This window comes from Pocillopora damicornis, chromosome 11 (assembly GCF_964200805.1).
Source record: "Pocillopora damicornis chromosome 11, jaPocDami1.2, whole genome shotgun sequence".
Classification (NCBI taxonomy): Eukaryota; Metazoa; Cnidaria; class Anthozoa; order Scleractinia; family Pocilloporidae; genus Pocillopora; species Pocillopora damicornis.
This window is the reverse complement of record NC_142680.1, coordinates 18,211,567-18,227,068: the sequence shown is the minus strand read 5'-3', so window position 1 is coordinate 18,227,068 and position 15,502 is coordinate 18,211,567. Positions and strand designations below refer to the sequence as shown.

Below are 15,502 nucleotides of genomic sequence, written 5' to 3'. Positions count from 1 at the left end.
AAAGCCAATTATTAAGAAACCTTTGTCCGGAGTCATTCGATGTTTTAGAGTTGATAAAGAAAATTGACACATGCAAACATACGTGTTCAGATGTTTGATTTGATTGCTCTACAAACCACGTCAAGACATTCGCTTATGTAAATTTCTATTCATTAACGACAACGGTTAGTGTTAGCTGTGATACCAAGAAATGGTGTCGAAAGGAAACGATCATTTAGCACCCTGAAGTACTAGACATTGAGGTACTTGAAAAAACACTAAACACCCACTTCGAGCCTTTGATCAGTTTACAATCAAACACAAGCAAATTGTTTCAAGGTAGGTTGTATTTTTATGTACACTTCAGTGGTCTTTCGAAAATGGTATTCAATATTATCATGACACGAAAAAATTCAAATTGATCAGTAACTTCACCTCTATTTTGACATAGAGAGGTAACCCTCTATCTAATGAGAACATCACATCATATGTGTTTGCATCCTCTGAGCGAGGACGTCTAGATTGACTTGATCAGCCCTTTTAGCGTTGCCTTCGCCTGCAATAGAGCTTTTTCACAGAGTATGACGGCTCTTTACTAGAAAATTCCGGAGTAACTTAGGTGGTGAAGGTCTAGTTTTTTTCTCCCACTTACTTCGAAGTCACACTACAAGAGTAAGGCAGATTATGTTCAGAGCATTTCTCTCGGAAAACAAAAATTCCGAATCCCTTGTAATTCTTCATAATCTGTTTAACGTCCGAGTGGTGTAGTAAGGATTTACATTAAACGAGAACAATCAGAACAATCTTTTTTAGGCGATGGCTGATAGGTTCAGTTGTTAAGGTCAACAGACTAAAAACAGAAGGATGTTGATGTTGTTTGAGCTTTATTTCAGGGAAACTCACATTTTTCGGTGTAGAAGATGTAAGAAGTTTTAAACTAGTCTAGAACAGCTTCCCACCATTTAGGCGTGCATACTTGTATTTGGGATCGAAACAAACACAGTTTCCTCTTTTCTTTATTCTCTTTTGTGTAATCTTCATCGAATTAATGAGTTTTTCAAACTCAAGTAATTAACGAGTTTTAGAGGTGATGAAAAAGTGGCTTTTCGTTTCTTTTGGGCTAGCTGATTAGTATAAGCACAGAGTTTCACCGGTATTACCACTTCGAGATCCTTCGCTCTCCTAGGGAGCTCTTTGAGCAAATTGACAACTCTTCGTTCTTCGAAGAGTCCGAATGTTCGCGTTCATTAGACGGCATCTCTTAGTATATGAGTCTATGGCTGGGAGTGGGAATGTCATCGCTATGATGAATATAATTGAATTTAAGGACTGAAAAGTCATGAGTTATGTACATCTGGCACATCTACAAAAGAACACGACGCAAGAGAATAGCTGTTTGAAGACCAACATATATAAGCTGTCTATAACAGGTTCTGTTACCCTAAAAGATATTTCGTCAGGATTAGAACTGAAGTTCGCATTCCTTGTACCTCAGTGATCAACACATACAATTGACATAGCATATCAATTGAGAATAAATTCTACCTTAATTGGCTGTTTTCTTCCTTTTGGTACGTGTCCTGTTTACAAATATTCATGTAATCAAAAGCGATTCATAAGAATCGTATTTTTTGTCATTTCCTGAACACTATAAATGAGAGTCAAAGACATATGAAGTCGCTATATCACATCGTGAAGGGTTGAACACCTTTTAAAAAGAGGCGAATCACTTTGACATTTCCTCAGGACGTTTGAGTAAATCTTGCGGGAAAATCCTTCTTAGGAGTAAAAGAAAAGGTCTCCGTTTGAGTTCACCACTAAAAAAGAGGAAGACTAAAACGAGACATTTTTACAGTGACACTTAACTAACTGTAGCATTACATCATGTGTTTCAATTTCCCCAATAGGCCTAGGTGCATCTTAAAAACAAACATAGAAAGTTTATTCATTTACACTTTACACCTCTCCCTCCACCCCAACTCAATTTTTTCCTTCATATCTCGTGAGCTACATTTAAGCAAAAGTTCCCCGAAAAATCCCCGCCTACGCTCTACACTTGCCGAGCACGATTTAAACCATCCGACGAAAAGGTCTCGGAGGACAACGAACAATAGCGTCATTTTATTAAAATGAATCAAACCTTAACAATAGACAATTCTATTTTTTGTTCTATGAGGGTATGTATTGGAATATAGTCAATTTATTATCTTCTATTCAAATTTACGTTTCTCTCAAAAGTTAATTAAGTTCTTAATCTCTTCTTTTCAAATTTATGCTTATCTAAAAATCTCATTTAAAATGTACGTTCACTTGTGTGGACATGTTCTTAACCGTATTTTTCTTTTCGTTTGTATCTTTCTCAAAAGATTACGCAATGAATCTGATCTTCATCACAGTTACTGTCGTCATCTGCTGTGCCACCCTCACGAAAGCTTTTAACACAACAAACTCCACCAACTCCAGCCTCCAAACAAATAGCACAAATAACAACACAACACCACTTACGACACTGTATATTGGAGCGTTTTTTGACCTCACAGACAAAAACGGTTATGGAGCCTTGCCAATGGCACTTCAGGCCATAGAGGAAATCAATAACAACCCAGGTGTGTTGCCAGGGTACCAACTTGAGTTGGTTGTCAAATCAACACAGGTAAAGCGCAAAAATATCTAAGATAAAGTTGTTGTTGCGTCGATATAGACAGTCCAGTATACACTTGATCGCAAAAACTTTGACTCCTAAAAAACGTTGGCAATGAACGATGAGGCTCAACGGTTTTAATAATACATATGTACATGATTTATACAATTTGTTGCACGGGGTAAATGATGAAAACCATCCACGCCTTCTTAATAGATAAAATTGATTTTATAACTGTGCAAACATTTCCCATAAAGCCATTGGGACCCATCGTTTATGGATTAAACGGGTAGCTATTTTCCATGCACTTCAATTACATAATTTTCAAATCACGATCCTTTATTTTTCCAAAAGAATCTAAAAATTGTCTTATTCTAAACCAAAGCATTCAAATCTTTGTACTGCAACTCCCTTTTTAACTGCAAGCTGAACATTTACTTATAAATCTGTCTGTCTTTGATTGTGGTTACAAAAAGTCTCAAAATACCCTCTGACACGTTTGCATATTCGCATCAACTGTTTCCTGAAAATGCTTTGATTCTTTGCAGACAAGTCATTAGTAAATCGCTTTTAAGAGTTGAAGGGTGATATTTCTCATTGCTGCCTTGATCATTATTGTAGGAAGGAAAAGGTAAAAGGATTACGGAGAGAAAACTTCAGCTTGATCATAAAACAAACACTGCCGTGTATTTTATGATCCTACACTACAAGAAAAATCCAAATCTTTTTTCAAGCTTGGGAAAGATCGATTTTAAATTTATAAGGGAAAGCTGTTAAGTATTGCTTACATGCATGTCCGTGAATGAAGTAATAAAGTGATAATCACGCAAGCATATTTCACACTCGCTAAATCGAGGATTTTGTTCTGCCAAAGGGAAGTTTCGGAATTGGCCAGAAAGCTTTCAACGAATTTCTGAATACAGGACCGACCAAAATCATGTTACTGGGACCGGGGGAAGATTCCTTGGCCAAATCTATAGCTGCGTACTCTGGAATACCGGATATCAACCTCCTCCAGGTCCGTATGTAACAGTAAATTTTACTTTCTTTTGATCTAACGTACTTTATCTAGTTAGGATTGTGGAAAATGACACTGCCGTTTAGATGGTGAGTAACTAGAGTACTGTAATTCAGGCGTCATCTTGAATTGAGGAATGGTGACTGAAAACGGTGAAACATTTGTCAAGAGCCCGAGACAACCAATATGGTCCCCTGTGAAAGGGAGTACCTCTTATCATACCTCAAAGCTAATAAGGTACTTGTTTCTACCTCAATTCGCAGTTTTCCTATGGAACAAGCGATCTTGAGCTTGAAAACAGGAGAGACTTGTACCCAAACTTTTTTCGGACAAAAACATCTCCCACTTCATTAGATGTACCAAGAATAAAATTTATCAAAGAGTATGGATGGGACGAAGTTGGAATTATTTATGGAGACAGCGAGAGGTATTTTCAGGTAAACATGCAAAAACTGTGTCCTTAAACAAGGCATTTGGCCTTCAATGCACCTCTCTCCACCCTGCTGAAGTATAAAAATAGAAATGAAGATTGGATTTAAGAACTTTCACTCTACAGCATTAGAAGTACATATGATAGATCACGGATCGAATATTGAATTTTCATAACATCTTCATTGTAAGTTGGCAAATGAACAGTTATCGTACCATATTTTTTCTAGCTTTCCAATCAACTGGCAGGCTCATTAAAGGGAAGCAAAATAAAAGTTTTAGCAGAAGTACGGTTACAAGCTAATGATCCTACACGGGCTATCCGAACGATGAAGGTAAGAGGCAAAATTGTCGAGTCTAATCGGTGGAGAATTTCAGCTCTGCATTATCTGGGAGTATTATGCAAATTTATCTTCATTTTTTAACAAGGCTAGGTTTTCCTCGACTCTAATAAAAACTTCAGATGCAAAAATCTAAACAAAAGAAAAACCCATGGCTATGGTTCATGTTGTGGGATTTAACGATTTTTCCGGAAGTGGGCAATTTTCTCTTCAAGAGAGAGTTAAAAATTCATTGTTGCTGAATTTATAAAGAAAGTTTCGACGTAAAGATATTTCTTAACGAAATATGTCACACAAATGTCGATTGTTCTCTCAGGATAGAGGAATTCACGTTATTCTTGGCATGTTTTCGCTTGATTCCACCGCACGAAAAATGTTTTGCGAGGTAAGTCTAAATTCGTTATGTAAACATTTGACAGGTTCCTACACTTAGCTTTTACTTTCCCCCCACCTATTAATGCCCTCCTTCTTGAATTCCCATTCCGTCCCTGGACGAAAAAAAGCGCGAAAGTCAACCACATGTAGCTCCGATTTTAATTTAGTCAAGTTTACTTAATACGTCGCTGATAGATGCCGCCACAAATCAGTATATCAGGATCAAAGTGATAAATCTTTATAGGGTAATTGATTTGGTATTATTAGCTGAATTGATAACGTAAATTGGCCACCGTAAAGAGTTTCAAAGCTGACGTTTCGAGCGTTAGCCCTTCGTCACAGCAAAACTGACGAGGGGCTAGCGCTCGAAACGTCATCTCTGAAACTCTTTACGGTGGCCAATTTACGTTATCGACTCAGTTGATATTACCAAATTACTCTGTTATACTCTTCCGCCGACGCAGCACCACAGTTTCTTTAGAAACCTGCACCGTTTATTCATTGATCAATCCTCACGTCAACTATAACTGATTAATCAAAGGTCGTAGTGCATGTACCGAAATGTAAACCAATCTGAGCCCAGAATCGAATCAATAGGTCTTAACACTCTGAATCACGTTTTTGGCACAAAACAATGAAGTCTCAACTTGTTATCTGATCGCCGATATTCACGAGACTGCGGTGCCTGTTAAACGTCAAATTCAAACTGTCGAGGGGATTGTCAACTGGTTTACAGGAAGAAAAAAATTAAAAACGTGTCACTACATAGTAAAAGTGAGTGCAAAGTTTTTAATTTGTGCTTTATGTGAAAAAAAAAAAACTTCCCATGAAATGGTCTTTCGAAGGGGAAGCCGCGGCTTCAGTGAAAACTTAGCGGTAATTTGACTGATATGTTTTTCACATGACTCGTAGGCTCATCGTGCACGGATGTACGGTCCACATTATGTCTGGATTCTTACAAACAGCAAAAATAACAACTGGTGGATACCGAGAAAAGGAGAAAGCATCGCTTGTTCGGACTTGGAAATGAAATGTCAAATACAGAACCACTTTTCATTTTATCATACTAACGTAGTGTCATTGCAAAGAACCTTTTACTCCTATGCCAAAAAGGTATGTGACTAAGCTGATAATTTTTATTATTAATTTTTTTGCAATACAAACAATAACTCAAGTTATATCACATACCCTGACCAATCAAAGACACTCTTGAATTTCAGTAATTATAAAACTGATACTATTACCCCTCACCCTCTAGCCCCCACCAACCCCCCACCTACCCCCCTACCCCCCACCTACCCCTTCCTTCTCTTTCCAGGAACATGATCTAACTTTACCTGCTCTTAGGTTATCTGCCGCTGCCAAATACAGTTATTACAGAACACAGTTTTTAAGATTACTTGTCATTGATTATTAATAGCCCACGAGCAAACTATATGTGATACGTGCTGCGGCTCTGAGGGTAAAGTCGTAAAAAGATAAAAGTTGGCGAGGGAGGCCACGATCCAAACTGGGTCGCTTCGATAGCTGGGTAGTCATTCACAGCATGCACATTTCCTTTTCAAATTTCTATGAGCGTGTCAATTTGTTTTGTACGGTCTATTTTACAGAACAAGAGTCAAATAATCAACGATTATCGAGCAAGAGTGGACAATCACAACGATACATCAAACCGAAGTGATCAGTACTTACATGTTTATGATGCACTGTGGTCGATCGGTTTTGTGCTGGACAACTCTAGACAAGAGATCAAAACGCAAGGAAAAACTCTGGAAAATCTGACATACAGCGATGCTAATGCAACAGACGTGTTTCGGAAGTGGGCATTAGATCTGGACTTTAAGAGCCCGAACATAGGGGTAAGAGAAATGGAAGAAGTGAAATGGGCTTGTGAAGTTGTGGTCCAGGTTCAAGCCCTTCACCCTGCCACTCATTGTATAGTCAACTCGTCTGCCTCCTGTCAGTTAGGAACTGTTAACACTTTGTTTATTCATTCATTTGTATCGGTCCTGAAAAGCCACATTGGGTGAGTGGTCAATTAAATCTAAACGCATAGATACAAACAATATTTTCGTATATTGCAGACCAGAGAGTTAAGTACATAATAAGTGTAATTATGATACAATAAATATTGGCTGATTTAGAGTGGTCTAACGGGTAATAACCCAAACAAATTGATTTGAGAATGAATAGACTTGACAACATACATACATTTTTTAGGGTGAAAGGGGAGGCACCAAATGCTTCATTTACTTTATAGAGGAAAAATTTGGAAGATATCAAGTTAGAGATAAATATAAAACTTAAATAATTTTGGAAAATTATGTTAATGAACTTATGGTTTTTTGTTGGCAGACAAGAGTAAGATATTACCCCAATGGAAACAGACGAAACGGAATTATCATTAAACAGATTGTAATAGAAGGTACTTCACGACTAATGTTCTCTTTTACAACTGTTTATTGATTCAGAAATCAAGCAAAGCATGCATTATGATTTCAAGACACATTTAGGTCGCAGTGGGAGAATAAGTTACTACGCTTTCTGGCAAAGTGCTTCAAACATACATCATTGTATATCAAATATAAGAACGTTGCACTTCGGATCAGGATAGAAGGTTTTTAAAAAAGTTTAGGAGATATTTGAGCTTTTACCAACAGAAAAATTGACCCAAAGAATCTTTATGCTTTGCCTCCAAAATTGGTTGTTCAGTGGCAGTGTCATTTTTACGGTCGTTGATAGATTTAATTTGCACTCCATAAAGATCAATCTTGCTCGCCTTGCAATATCGAGGCTAGTTAACAAAGATAATTCTGACCGAGTTGTTTCAATTTTTGGTATTTAGATGGTATTTTCAAGACAGTAACAGGTGGAACATTTGACGTGAAAACGGAAGTCCTCAAAGCGTCAACAGAAATACACTGGTTTGGTGAGTTTACAACCACGTAGCACTTATTTTACAAAAATATTCCCACGATACGTATGAATGTTCCATTTTTGGGCTCTTGGTCTTATCTGGCTGGAGTTTTTCCTCCCACGGTGCCTCTCTAGGAGTTTGAATGTGTACCGGCAAACTGTTAGCAACCCTGACTCTAATTCGATTCAACTGGGAGAGGCTATTAATGAACTAAGTTCTGACCAAGATGCCCCCCTCCCCCATCAAGGTTCAAGTTTTTACATCATCCATAATACCGTGTAGATGAGAACCGGCGAGCTGTCAAAGAGCCTTGATACATAATCGATTTCGACTGATCAGGGAGGGGGGTATTCGACTACGTTTTTTTTAAGGGGACGCATCCCCCTTCCCCAGTCCGAGCTCTTTATCTATCGCCTTTGACACCTTTTCCCTAGTCTACGCAAAGCTTTCCTTAATTACAGCTTTTCAAACGTTTGCGTTCGATCCGATGACATTCAAATTCAATTGACAACCGTATGTTTGAATATTCTATTAGACAGCTGGCCAAGTCAATGTTTCAATTGAGGATCTTGTTCAAAACCTTTCTTTTCAGCTGGCACACCTTATACCAAGACGACAGAGACGTACATCTACCGTACAATCGACGAGACGTTATTTTTTGTCATGATTGCATTCGCGTCACTTGGAATCGTTTATGGTCTAATCTGCCTTTTAACACTGGTGTTAAACTTCAAGAAGAAGTACGTATACTACTGAACAGTGATAAAAAATCAGTTTGAAACCCGTAATCCTAAGTAAATTGAAATTACTCGGTCATCACTGACGAATCCTTAGACTGAGGTGAGAGTGTAAAAGGGCGAAAATGAAAACTTATTATCATTGAAATTACATCTATTTTGCATAGAAAAGCTTTGACAGTCTGACTTATTTTCAACGGAACAGTTTATGTAATGGAAAATATTTAATTTAGAAGACACAAATCGAAAAAAAAAATAGCTACATCACCCTCCTAAGTTGAAGGAGGGGAAGGGAACATACCCAAGGCAATTTTGTTTTTCGGCTTAAGGTCTAAATACATCTGTAATACAGCGCCCATTCTCCCCTTTAACAACATGGGATTACTATTTGATTTCATACCGACCAAATGTTAACATCAAATTAATCACACTTCCTCTAACAAAGTTCGAAGCAAATTTTGATCGCTCGCTTACCTTACTTTTGAGAGCTGGAAAACTGTATTGTTTTTCAGACTTGTAAAAAATTCTGGTCCAGTGATCAGCCTTCTCATCATTCTGGGATGTCTTCTGAACTACGTCACTGTAATTCTTTATGGCTTTGACTACGTACGCGTATCCCCAGATGTCGTCACACGCCTATGCAGGGTGAGTAAATAAACGGGCAGAACTTCGAAATACAAATCCCCCCCCCCCCCAAATGTTTAATTAAGCATGTTCATTAAACTGCAAGGATGAAAATCGGGCCACTCAATTCCTCATTTCTATTGTCTAACCAATTAATTAATGGATACTTTCAAAAGCAAAACAAAGCGAACTTTCCCCTCCCTCAAAGCTTCTTTTACCTTGAATGTCTCTGCGAACACTTGGTCATCAGATTTAAAAAGAACTAAAATAATTCGACTAGGAGACTAAGGACTGCTGAATACGGAGAAGGTTGACATGCATTGCAGATGTCAAATCTTGGCCAAATTATCCAAAATTTTAAGATCGTAACGAAACTCATTTAAAATGTTGGTAACTGTATATTTTGGTGTTTCATGTAAATTTGATATTTTTCAACTTATTTAATGCTTAGAGAAATTCACCGTCATTTCTAACGATTCTGTGTTTTTCTTTCCATCATCGTCTGATTACAGGCTCGTTCCTGGACATTTAGTATTGGTTTCACACTATCTGTTGGAGGCCTGACTGCCAAACTGTGGATGGCTTATGGAGTACTCAAAAAAAGATTCGTCAGAAGCAGGGTAATACTCAGGGCTTGATTATTTCTCACTGGAAGAAGGAAAATACTTATCTAAGATCTTACTGGCATTCCGTTACAACTCTCCAAGACGAGTTTAAAATTTGCAAAACCACCTTGACCATGAAGGAGCAAATATCAACATCGATCATAACTTTTGCGTTTACCGCGCTTTTGCGCATTCAGAGGTTACTTAAGCGGGGTAAGGTACATTCTTCAGAAGCAAACTCTCTCCTCTGTAAAGGCGTGATCTTTTCTCCGCCCTTTCCTCTAATACTGTAACATACTGCCTGTAGCCTTGTTTTTTTTTCCTTCCGGTATTGAGTAATCTTGTGCAATTTACTTAAAAGGTCTCCTTACTTTTTCATTCACAGAAAGTTATGATGTTTTGGATGCTTGGAATTCTTGTTCTTCTCTTAGTCATCGATATCACAATCTTAGGATGCTGGGAGACCATAGATCCCTTATACCGCATTCTCAAACAAGTCCGGTCACAGCCCGAGTATGAGTGTTTCCAGGTATGTAACAACACGTAGCATCCTCTTTTCAACGTACAATTTAACCTATTAACCGTAGATATCAAGGACCCATAAATTAGAAAGTGATCCTCGAAAATATGTCGATCAAATTGACGTTTTCGAAAACAATTCCATGAATATTTCATCCCATGATCCAATTATCTTCCCGATTGTCGATACTCGCTTCCTCAGGGGAATTGTTTCCCACAATCCTGCAAACAACCTCTAACAATACTGACCAGAGAAGTTAGCATCAAGGATGCCATGTCGTATGCTTTGCTCATCTGTTTTATAAATGGACCTTCATGCTGTTACCTCTCATTCTTTTCAGCCTATAACTGCTGACACCTTTCATGCCAAGATTGAGGTTGTGGAGCAATGTAACTGCGCGGATTTGACGCTGTGGCTGGTCGTGATTCTTGCATTCAAGGCGCTACTTGTGTTAGCCGGTGGATTTCTGGCTTGGCAGACAAGGAAACTTTACATTCCCGCGCTAAATGACACACAGCACTGCGTGTCATGCATGTTCGTGGTAGTGGTGTTCTGCGTGGCTGGTGCCATTGCGGCTTTTACAGCCACGTTGTACCCAAGCGTGTATTACGGTGTTATTGGTGGCCTTGTAATCTTCGCCACGACTCTAATCCTTTTCCTACTATTTATAAACAAGGTAGGTCATATCAATTTCAGTTCATACAACGTGCAATAAAGCATACTTAGATTTCTACTGTTCGGGCCGGGGCGGGAGGTGTGGAGTTACGCACCACCCCAATAATAGGTGTAGGTTTATCCCCCAATCAAACAGCTTCTTTGTTCGAATTAATATCATTCCCGTAGTTTTCGAAAGCTAGTTTCATAAATTTACTTAGATCACACAACCAAGGTTGTCCTATCCAGTAGCTGCTAACTTCAATCTTCAATCATGTACTTGCTTTGTTCCCAGATCGTTCGCTTGAGCTGCAAAAGGACAAGTGGCAAATCTGCAGTTGCTGGACAATCGGCAGAGTATGACACCACCTGCGCCTGCGGTGCAGCCTGTGCAAAGTTTTGCTCGTGCTGCACATGTTCATCCGCTTGTTGTATATCCTTTTGGTCTTGTTTCCCGTGCTGCAATTTGTTTACCTGCCTGCGGTCGTTCTTCTGTGGGTCCCAAGTGCATCCCTCCTCCGGGGATAGGAAAGAAAGCGAAAACGACTTTTATATCGGAGGTCATCTTCAAGATAAAGACGCGGAGATAGTCTATCTCAAAAATGAGCTTCGCGAGGTAAGTAACCTTTCGGAGTCATTTGTGAACTGTGTCAATCTACTTCAAACTGAACCATCCTCGTTCAACATCGGCAAAAATGTGTGCGCATGCTTGTAACTTGAGAGAAATTTACACGAGCAAAGGAACGGGAACGACAATATTTAGTGTAATAACACTATCGATGTAAAATGGCGCTATTTTTAAAATTTTCATTGCTTGATTTCATCTTGCAGGGATAAACCCAAACCAAAAAAGATAGGGTTACCGTTTTCAGTTTAAAATGTTAATTTAATGACTGAAGATGAGCAACCGTAACATGGCTAAGAAAATCGTGTCACCTGTTATCACTTTAGCACCTCTTGTCATCGCCTCCTCAGTGGGCAAACCCCAAGAAAAAAAAGTTTATTGTCTTGGCGGAAAAACCCTCATCAGCTTATGTTTGCAGAAAAAGAATCGTAATCCTGCTCACTTAAATGGCTCGAGTAGCGGAGCATGCGAAATCATTTTTCTTTGGTGTCTCCTCGCTCCCTTTTTGGCAGCGCACGCGCAACGTTCATGCCCACACTTGACTTCTTGTAACTCTTTACCAGTTAAAGTAGCAAAAATTTTCATCCACTCACAGCTGTCATGATTATTTTTTCAGAGAGACACCATGCTGAGTAATGTGCAACAGAAGCGCACAGTTAAGACTATCGCTACCCAGACACACGATGACGGTAGCAACTTCCTGGATCACGGCGATGACGATTACGACAGCACACTTGACGCAAGCGGTAGTGATGCTGAGAGTTTCACGAGCACTGATGGAAGAAAGCGCATCCGGCGCGCGGCAAATAAAATCCGAATCTTTCACGAAGCGGCCGATTACTCTCATGTGAGAAGCAAGGTACGGTAGAGACGCTGGTTAAATAAACAGTAAGAATCTAAAATCACTAGTGTCCGAAATCGAGAGCAAATTAACAAGCACATAAGTAGGCTCCAGGTCCACAGCTTTTAGTACACAGCTGGTGCAAGTCCATCCTTCCTAGTTAAGATAGTCTAACCAGTTCGCTAGAGGGGCTAACGCTCGAAACGTCAGCTTTGAACTTTTTACGGTGGCCAATTTACGTTATCAACCAAGTTGATAAAACTAAATTATCCTGTTATACTCTCCCACCGAAGCAGCACCACAGTTTCTCTAGAAACTTACCCCATCTGACCAACGAAAGTTTGTTTCCCGATAAATTCACGATATGGCTATCTCTTTTAGGTGAACACTGGAATAAGATCTTCCCTGGCTCCAAGCACTCCACAAGAAAGGAGGGGCTCACGGATGTCCATTTCTTCAATGTCCAATGAAGAAATACGCAAACTAAAGACATCAGTTGCAGAGGTAAGTAAAAAAAAAAAAACCTTTGGAGCCCCACGACTATACATAAAGTGATGTTTGCTATACCTACTGTTCCACAGAAAGATGATGAGATAAACACATTAAAGAAAGAACTTGAGGCACTAAGAAAGCAGGAATCCATAGGAAATTCTCTTCAAAGGAAGTCTACAACAGAGCAGGTAAGATAAGATACTTGTTACACCTAGATAGAGAGAGAAGCGTCTACTGATCTATACATTGCCATTTTGCTCCTTCATTTCATCTTTGCCATAAAATCTTTGTGAATTCCGAGAAGATGTCTGCTTTTTGGAAGTAAATCCTGCTTGCTTCCCGGTGAAGCAAAATTTTACATGATACGCCATCCATATACCACCCACGTCCCCTAACTGATTTTGGTTTAGACAGTTCCCATGGTAGTGACCATTTTAATGTGACTTTGGAATTCAAGGACCCCACGGTTAAAAACAATGAAGCAATAGCCTTTTTTTACTTTTTATACAGAAATCAGGAGAAACTTTCCCCGGAACGCAACGAATTCTATTGATTGAGACACCAGCGACGCCCATTCCTGAAGACAAAACTACATTTACTTTTCCTGTTCAGTCTTCGCGATCCACAAGTCCTTCAACAGTTCAGCCTCCAGGGTCCCCCAGTTCCTCAACTACAAAGCCTTCGGTAGCTCCCAGTTTCTCCATTGTCAAGCCTTCGATGTCCCCAAGTTCCCCCACTGTTAAGTCCTCGGCAGCCTCCAGTACCTCCCCTGGAAAATCATTGGCGTCAAAAAGCCCCTACGCTGTCAAGTTATCAGGGTCTCTCAGACCCAACGCAACTAAGACCTCAGTGTCTTCATCGACGGTTAAGTCTTCGGAGTCTCGCACTACCCCTTCAGCATCTCCGGTTCCCAGCTCGAAACGTAATAACATAGCCAAGAAAGTTTCTATCAACGAAGAAGACTCCACATTTGAGAAACCTTCGAATAAACCAGAAACACAAGCGCAGGATAGAGCACATAAAAAGAACTCTATTGGCCCTGGAGGGGCGTGGCTATTTGGCGATCATTCAGAGCCGACAATGCTGGAGAAAAACATCAACAACGACTCGGCCACGATGGATAGTAACAAAGCCACAGGTCGTGAATCTAATATTTCCCCCACTGATAAAAATAAACCTGACGACAATCTGAAAGCATCCCTTACAAACGTGTCCATATCTGTTCCTCTAGACAACGAATCTGCTCCTGAAAACGCAATAATTGGTACAAAAAAAGAGTTGAAGAGCACAGACAAAGAAGATGGAAATGGAAAAAGAGATGACATTTACATTAATAACCTCAACAGTGGCAACGGGAAAAACCCCAATAACCAAGATCAAAGTTCTAGAACTGCAAAACCCAAAGACGAATTAGCAGAGGATGCGAGCTCTGCTGTGGAGAAAAGCGAACCCGAAAACGCAGAAGTTATGAAGGATGAGAGTGGAAGAACCATCGAAATGATTGACGAAGAAGAAGACGACGACGACGATGATGATGATAATGATGAATACGACGACGAAGAGGAAGAAGAAGATGGAGACGAAGATAAAGAAGGTGCTGCTACTACTGGCGAAGCAGCAGGCGGCCATAATGGTGCCAGGAAGAGTAAAAAAAGGGGAAGACGCAAAAAATTAGGATACGGCAAGTTGAAATGGAATGCTGCATCCAAAGTTGACACTGGTTCAGGTACACGCTCTAACGCGCCTAGAAGAAGTATCAAGAAGATTCCTCGATACAGAAACGATTATTCGCACGTACGGTCGCGAGTAACTTCAGTTAGTGAGGGGAGTACTGGAGAGAAAGTTACAGATAGTCCAATAACCAAGCGGAAACAGAGTGAAAACGAAGAGAAACGGATTAGGAGTCAATCCTTGTACAGACCTCCCCCTGAGTACATTAAAGTACGACCACGCTTATACAATGAAGGAAGGAGATACAGCGAAATGCCAAGACATAGTACAATGCCTTACAGCGTAAAGCAATCTTCTCGATGATGAAAAAACTATGAGATCATCAATAACATCCGCTGACCATAACTGACGCTGCTCGTAAAGTTTCAAAGGGCTTGCCATGTGCAACGGGCAATTCGAAGATCAGTGTTGGCGGCGCAGATACAAAGAGGTATATTGATAATCATAAATGTAATTACAATTTTGGACTTTTTTACATAAAGTGTACAAACTCATAACGAAAAAAAATTAAAAAGCCGTGATTAATTCTGTAACTTCTTTTCAATTAAGAGTCCAATTCATTAAACCAAAATGGCACTATTTTTTTTGTCAACTGCTCATATCTTACAAAATACGTAACAATAAACAATTTATACAGCCCCGCTCATGTTATTATTGAACTTCTCAATCCGAACACTTTTATTATAGAATTGGAAAGGGGTAACTGCTTGCAAAATGTCGACATTTATTAGCTTGCTTACTTGTTTGTTCGCCCGTTGATTACTTTTCAAGCTTCTAAGCTCAACCTGCGTTGTAGGTGCGATACAACAAACTGGTGGGCCTCGAGCAAATCGGGAGATACAAATCTACAACAAAAGCAGAAGTTATTCTACATTACAAAATATCTGTCAAACTACGAGCGCTTTGATCGGTCAAAAAACGTATCGTTTATTGCATTGGAATATTGAACCCACTGTAATTGTGTCAAAGCGAT

General features: G+C 39.5%; 1 protein-coding gene across 1 annotated transcript; it reads left to right on the top strand.

Moving 5' to 3' along the window:
• The first annotated feature begins 139 nt into the window (after positions 1–139).
• Positions 140–15,170, top strand: LOC113683357 (uncharacterized). Its single transcript, XM_027200592.2, has 20 exons — positions 140–318; positions 2,346–2,632; positions 3,495–3,638; positions 3,902–4,075; positions 4,298–4,402; positions 4,725–4,793; positions 5,696–5,896; positions 6,394–6,642; positions 7,139–7,208; positions 7,629–7,712; positions 8,293–8,440; positions 8,950–9,082; positions 9,574–9,681; positions 10,052–10,195; positions 10,527–10,862; positions 11,136–11,456; positions 12,082–12,324; positions 12,688–12,810; positions 12,888–12,986; positions 13,309–15,170. Exons 2-20 carry the CDS (start codon positions 2,354–2,356, stop codon positions 14,830–14,832), a joined length of 4,554 nt encoding a protein of 1,517 aa, XP_027056393.2. The 5' UTR covers positions 140–318; positions 2,346–2,353; the 3' UTR covers positions 14,833–15,170.
• Positions 15,171–15,502: the final 332 nt, after the last annotated feature.

Coding starts and splice junctions, on each gene's coding strand:
- LOC113683357 (XM_027200592.2), top strand. CDS start 2,354: ATGAATCTGATCTTCATCACAGTTACTGTCGTCATCTGCTGTGCCACC. Junction 7,209..7,628: donor TAAACAGATTGTAATAGAAG/GTACTTCACGAC, acceptor TTTGGTATTTAG/ATGGTATTTTCAAGACAGTA. Junction 12,987..13,308: donor GGAAGTCTACAACAGAGCAG/GTAAGATAAGAT, acceptor CTTTTTATACAG/AAATCAGGAGAAACTTTCCC.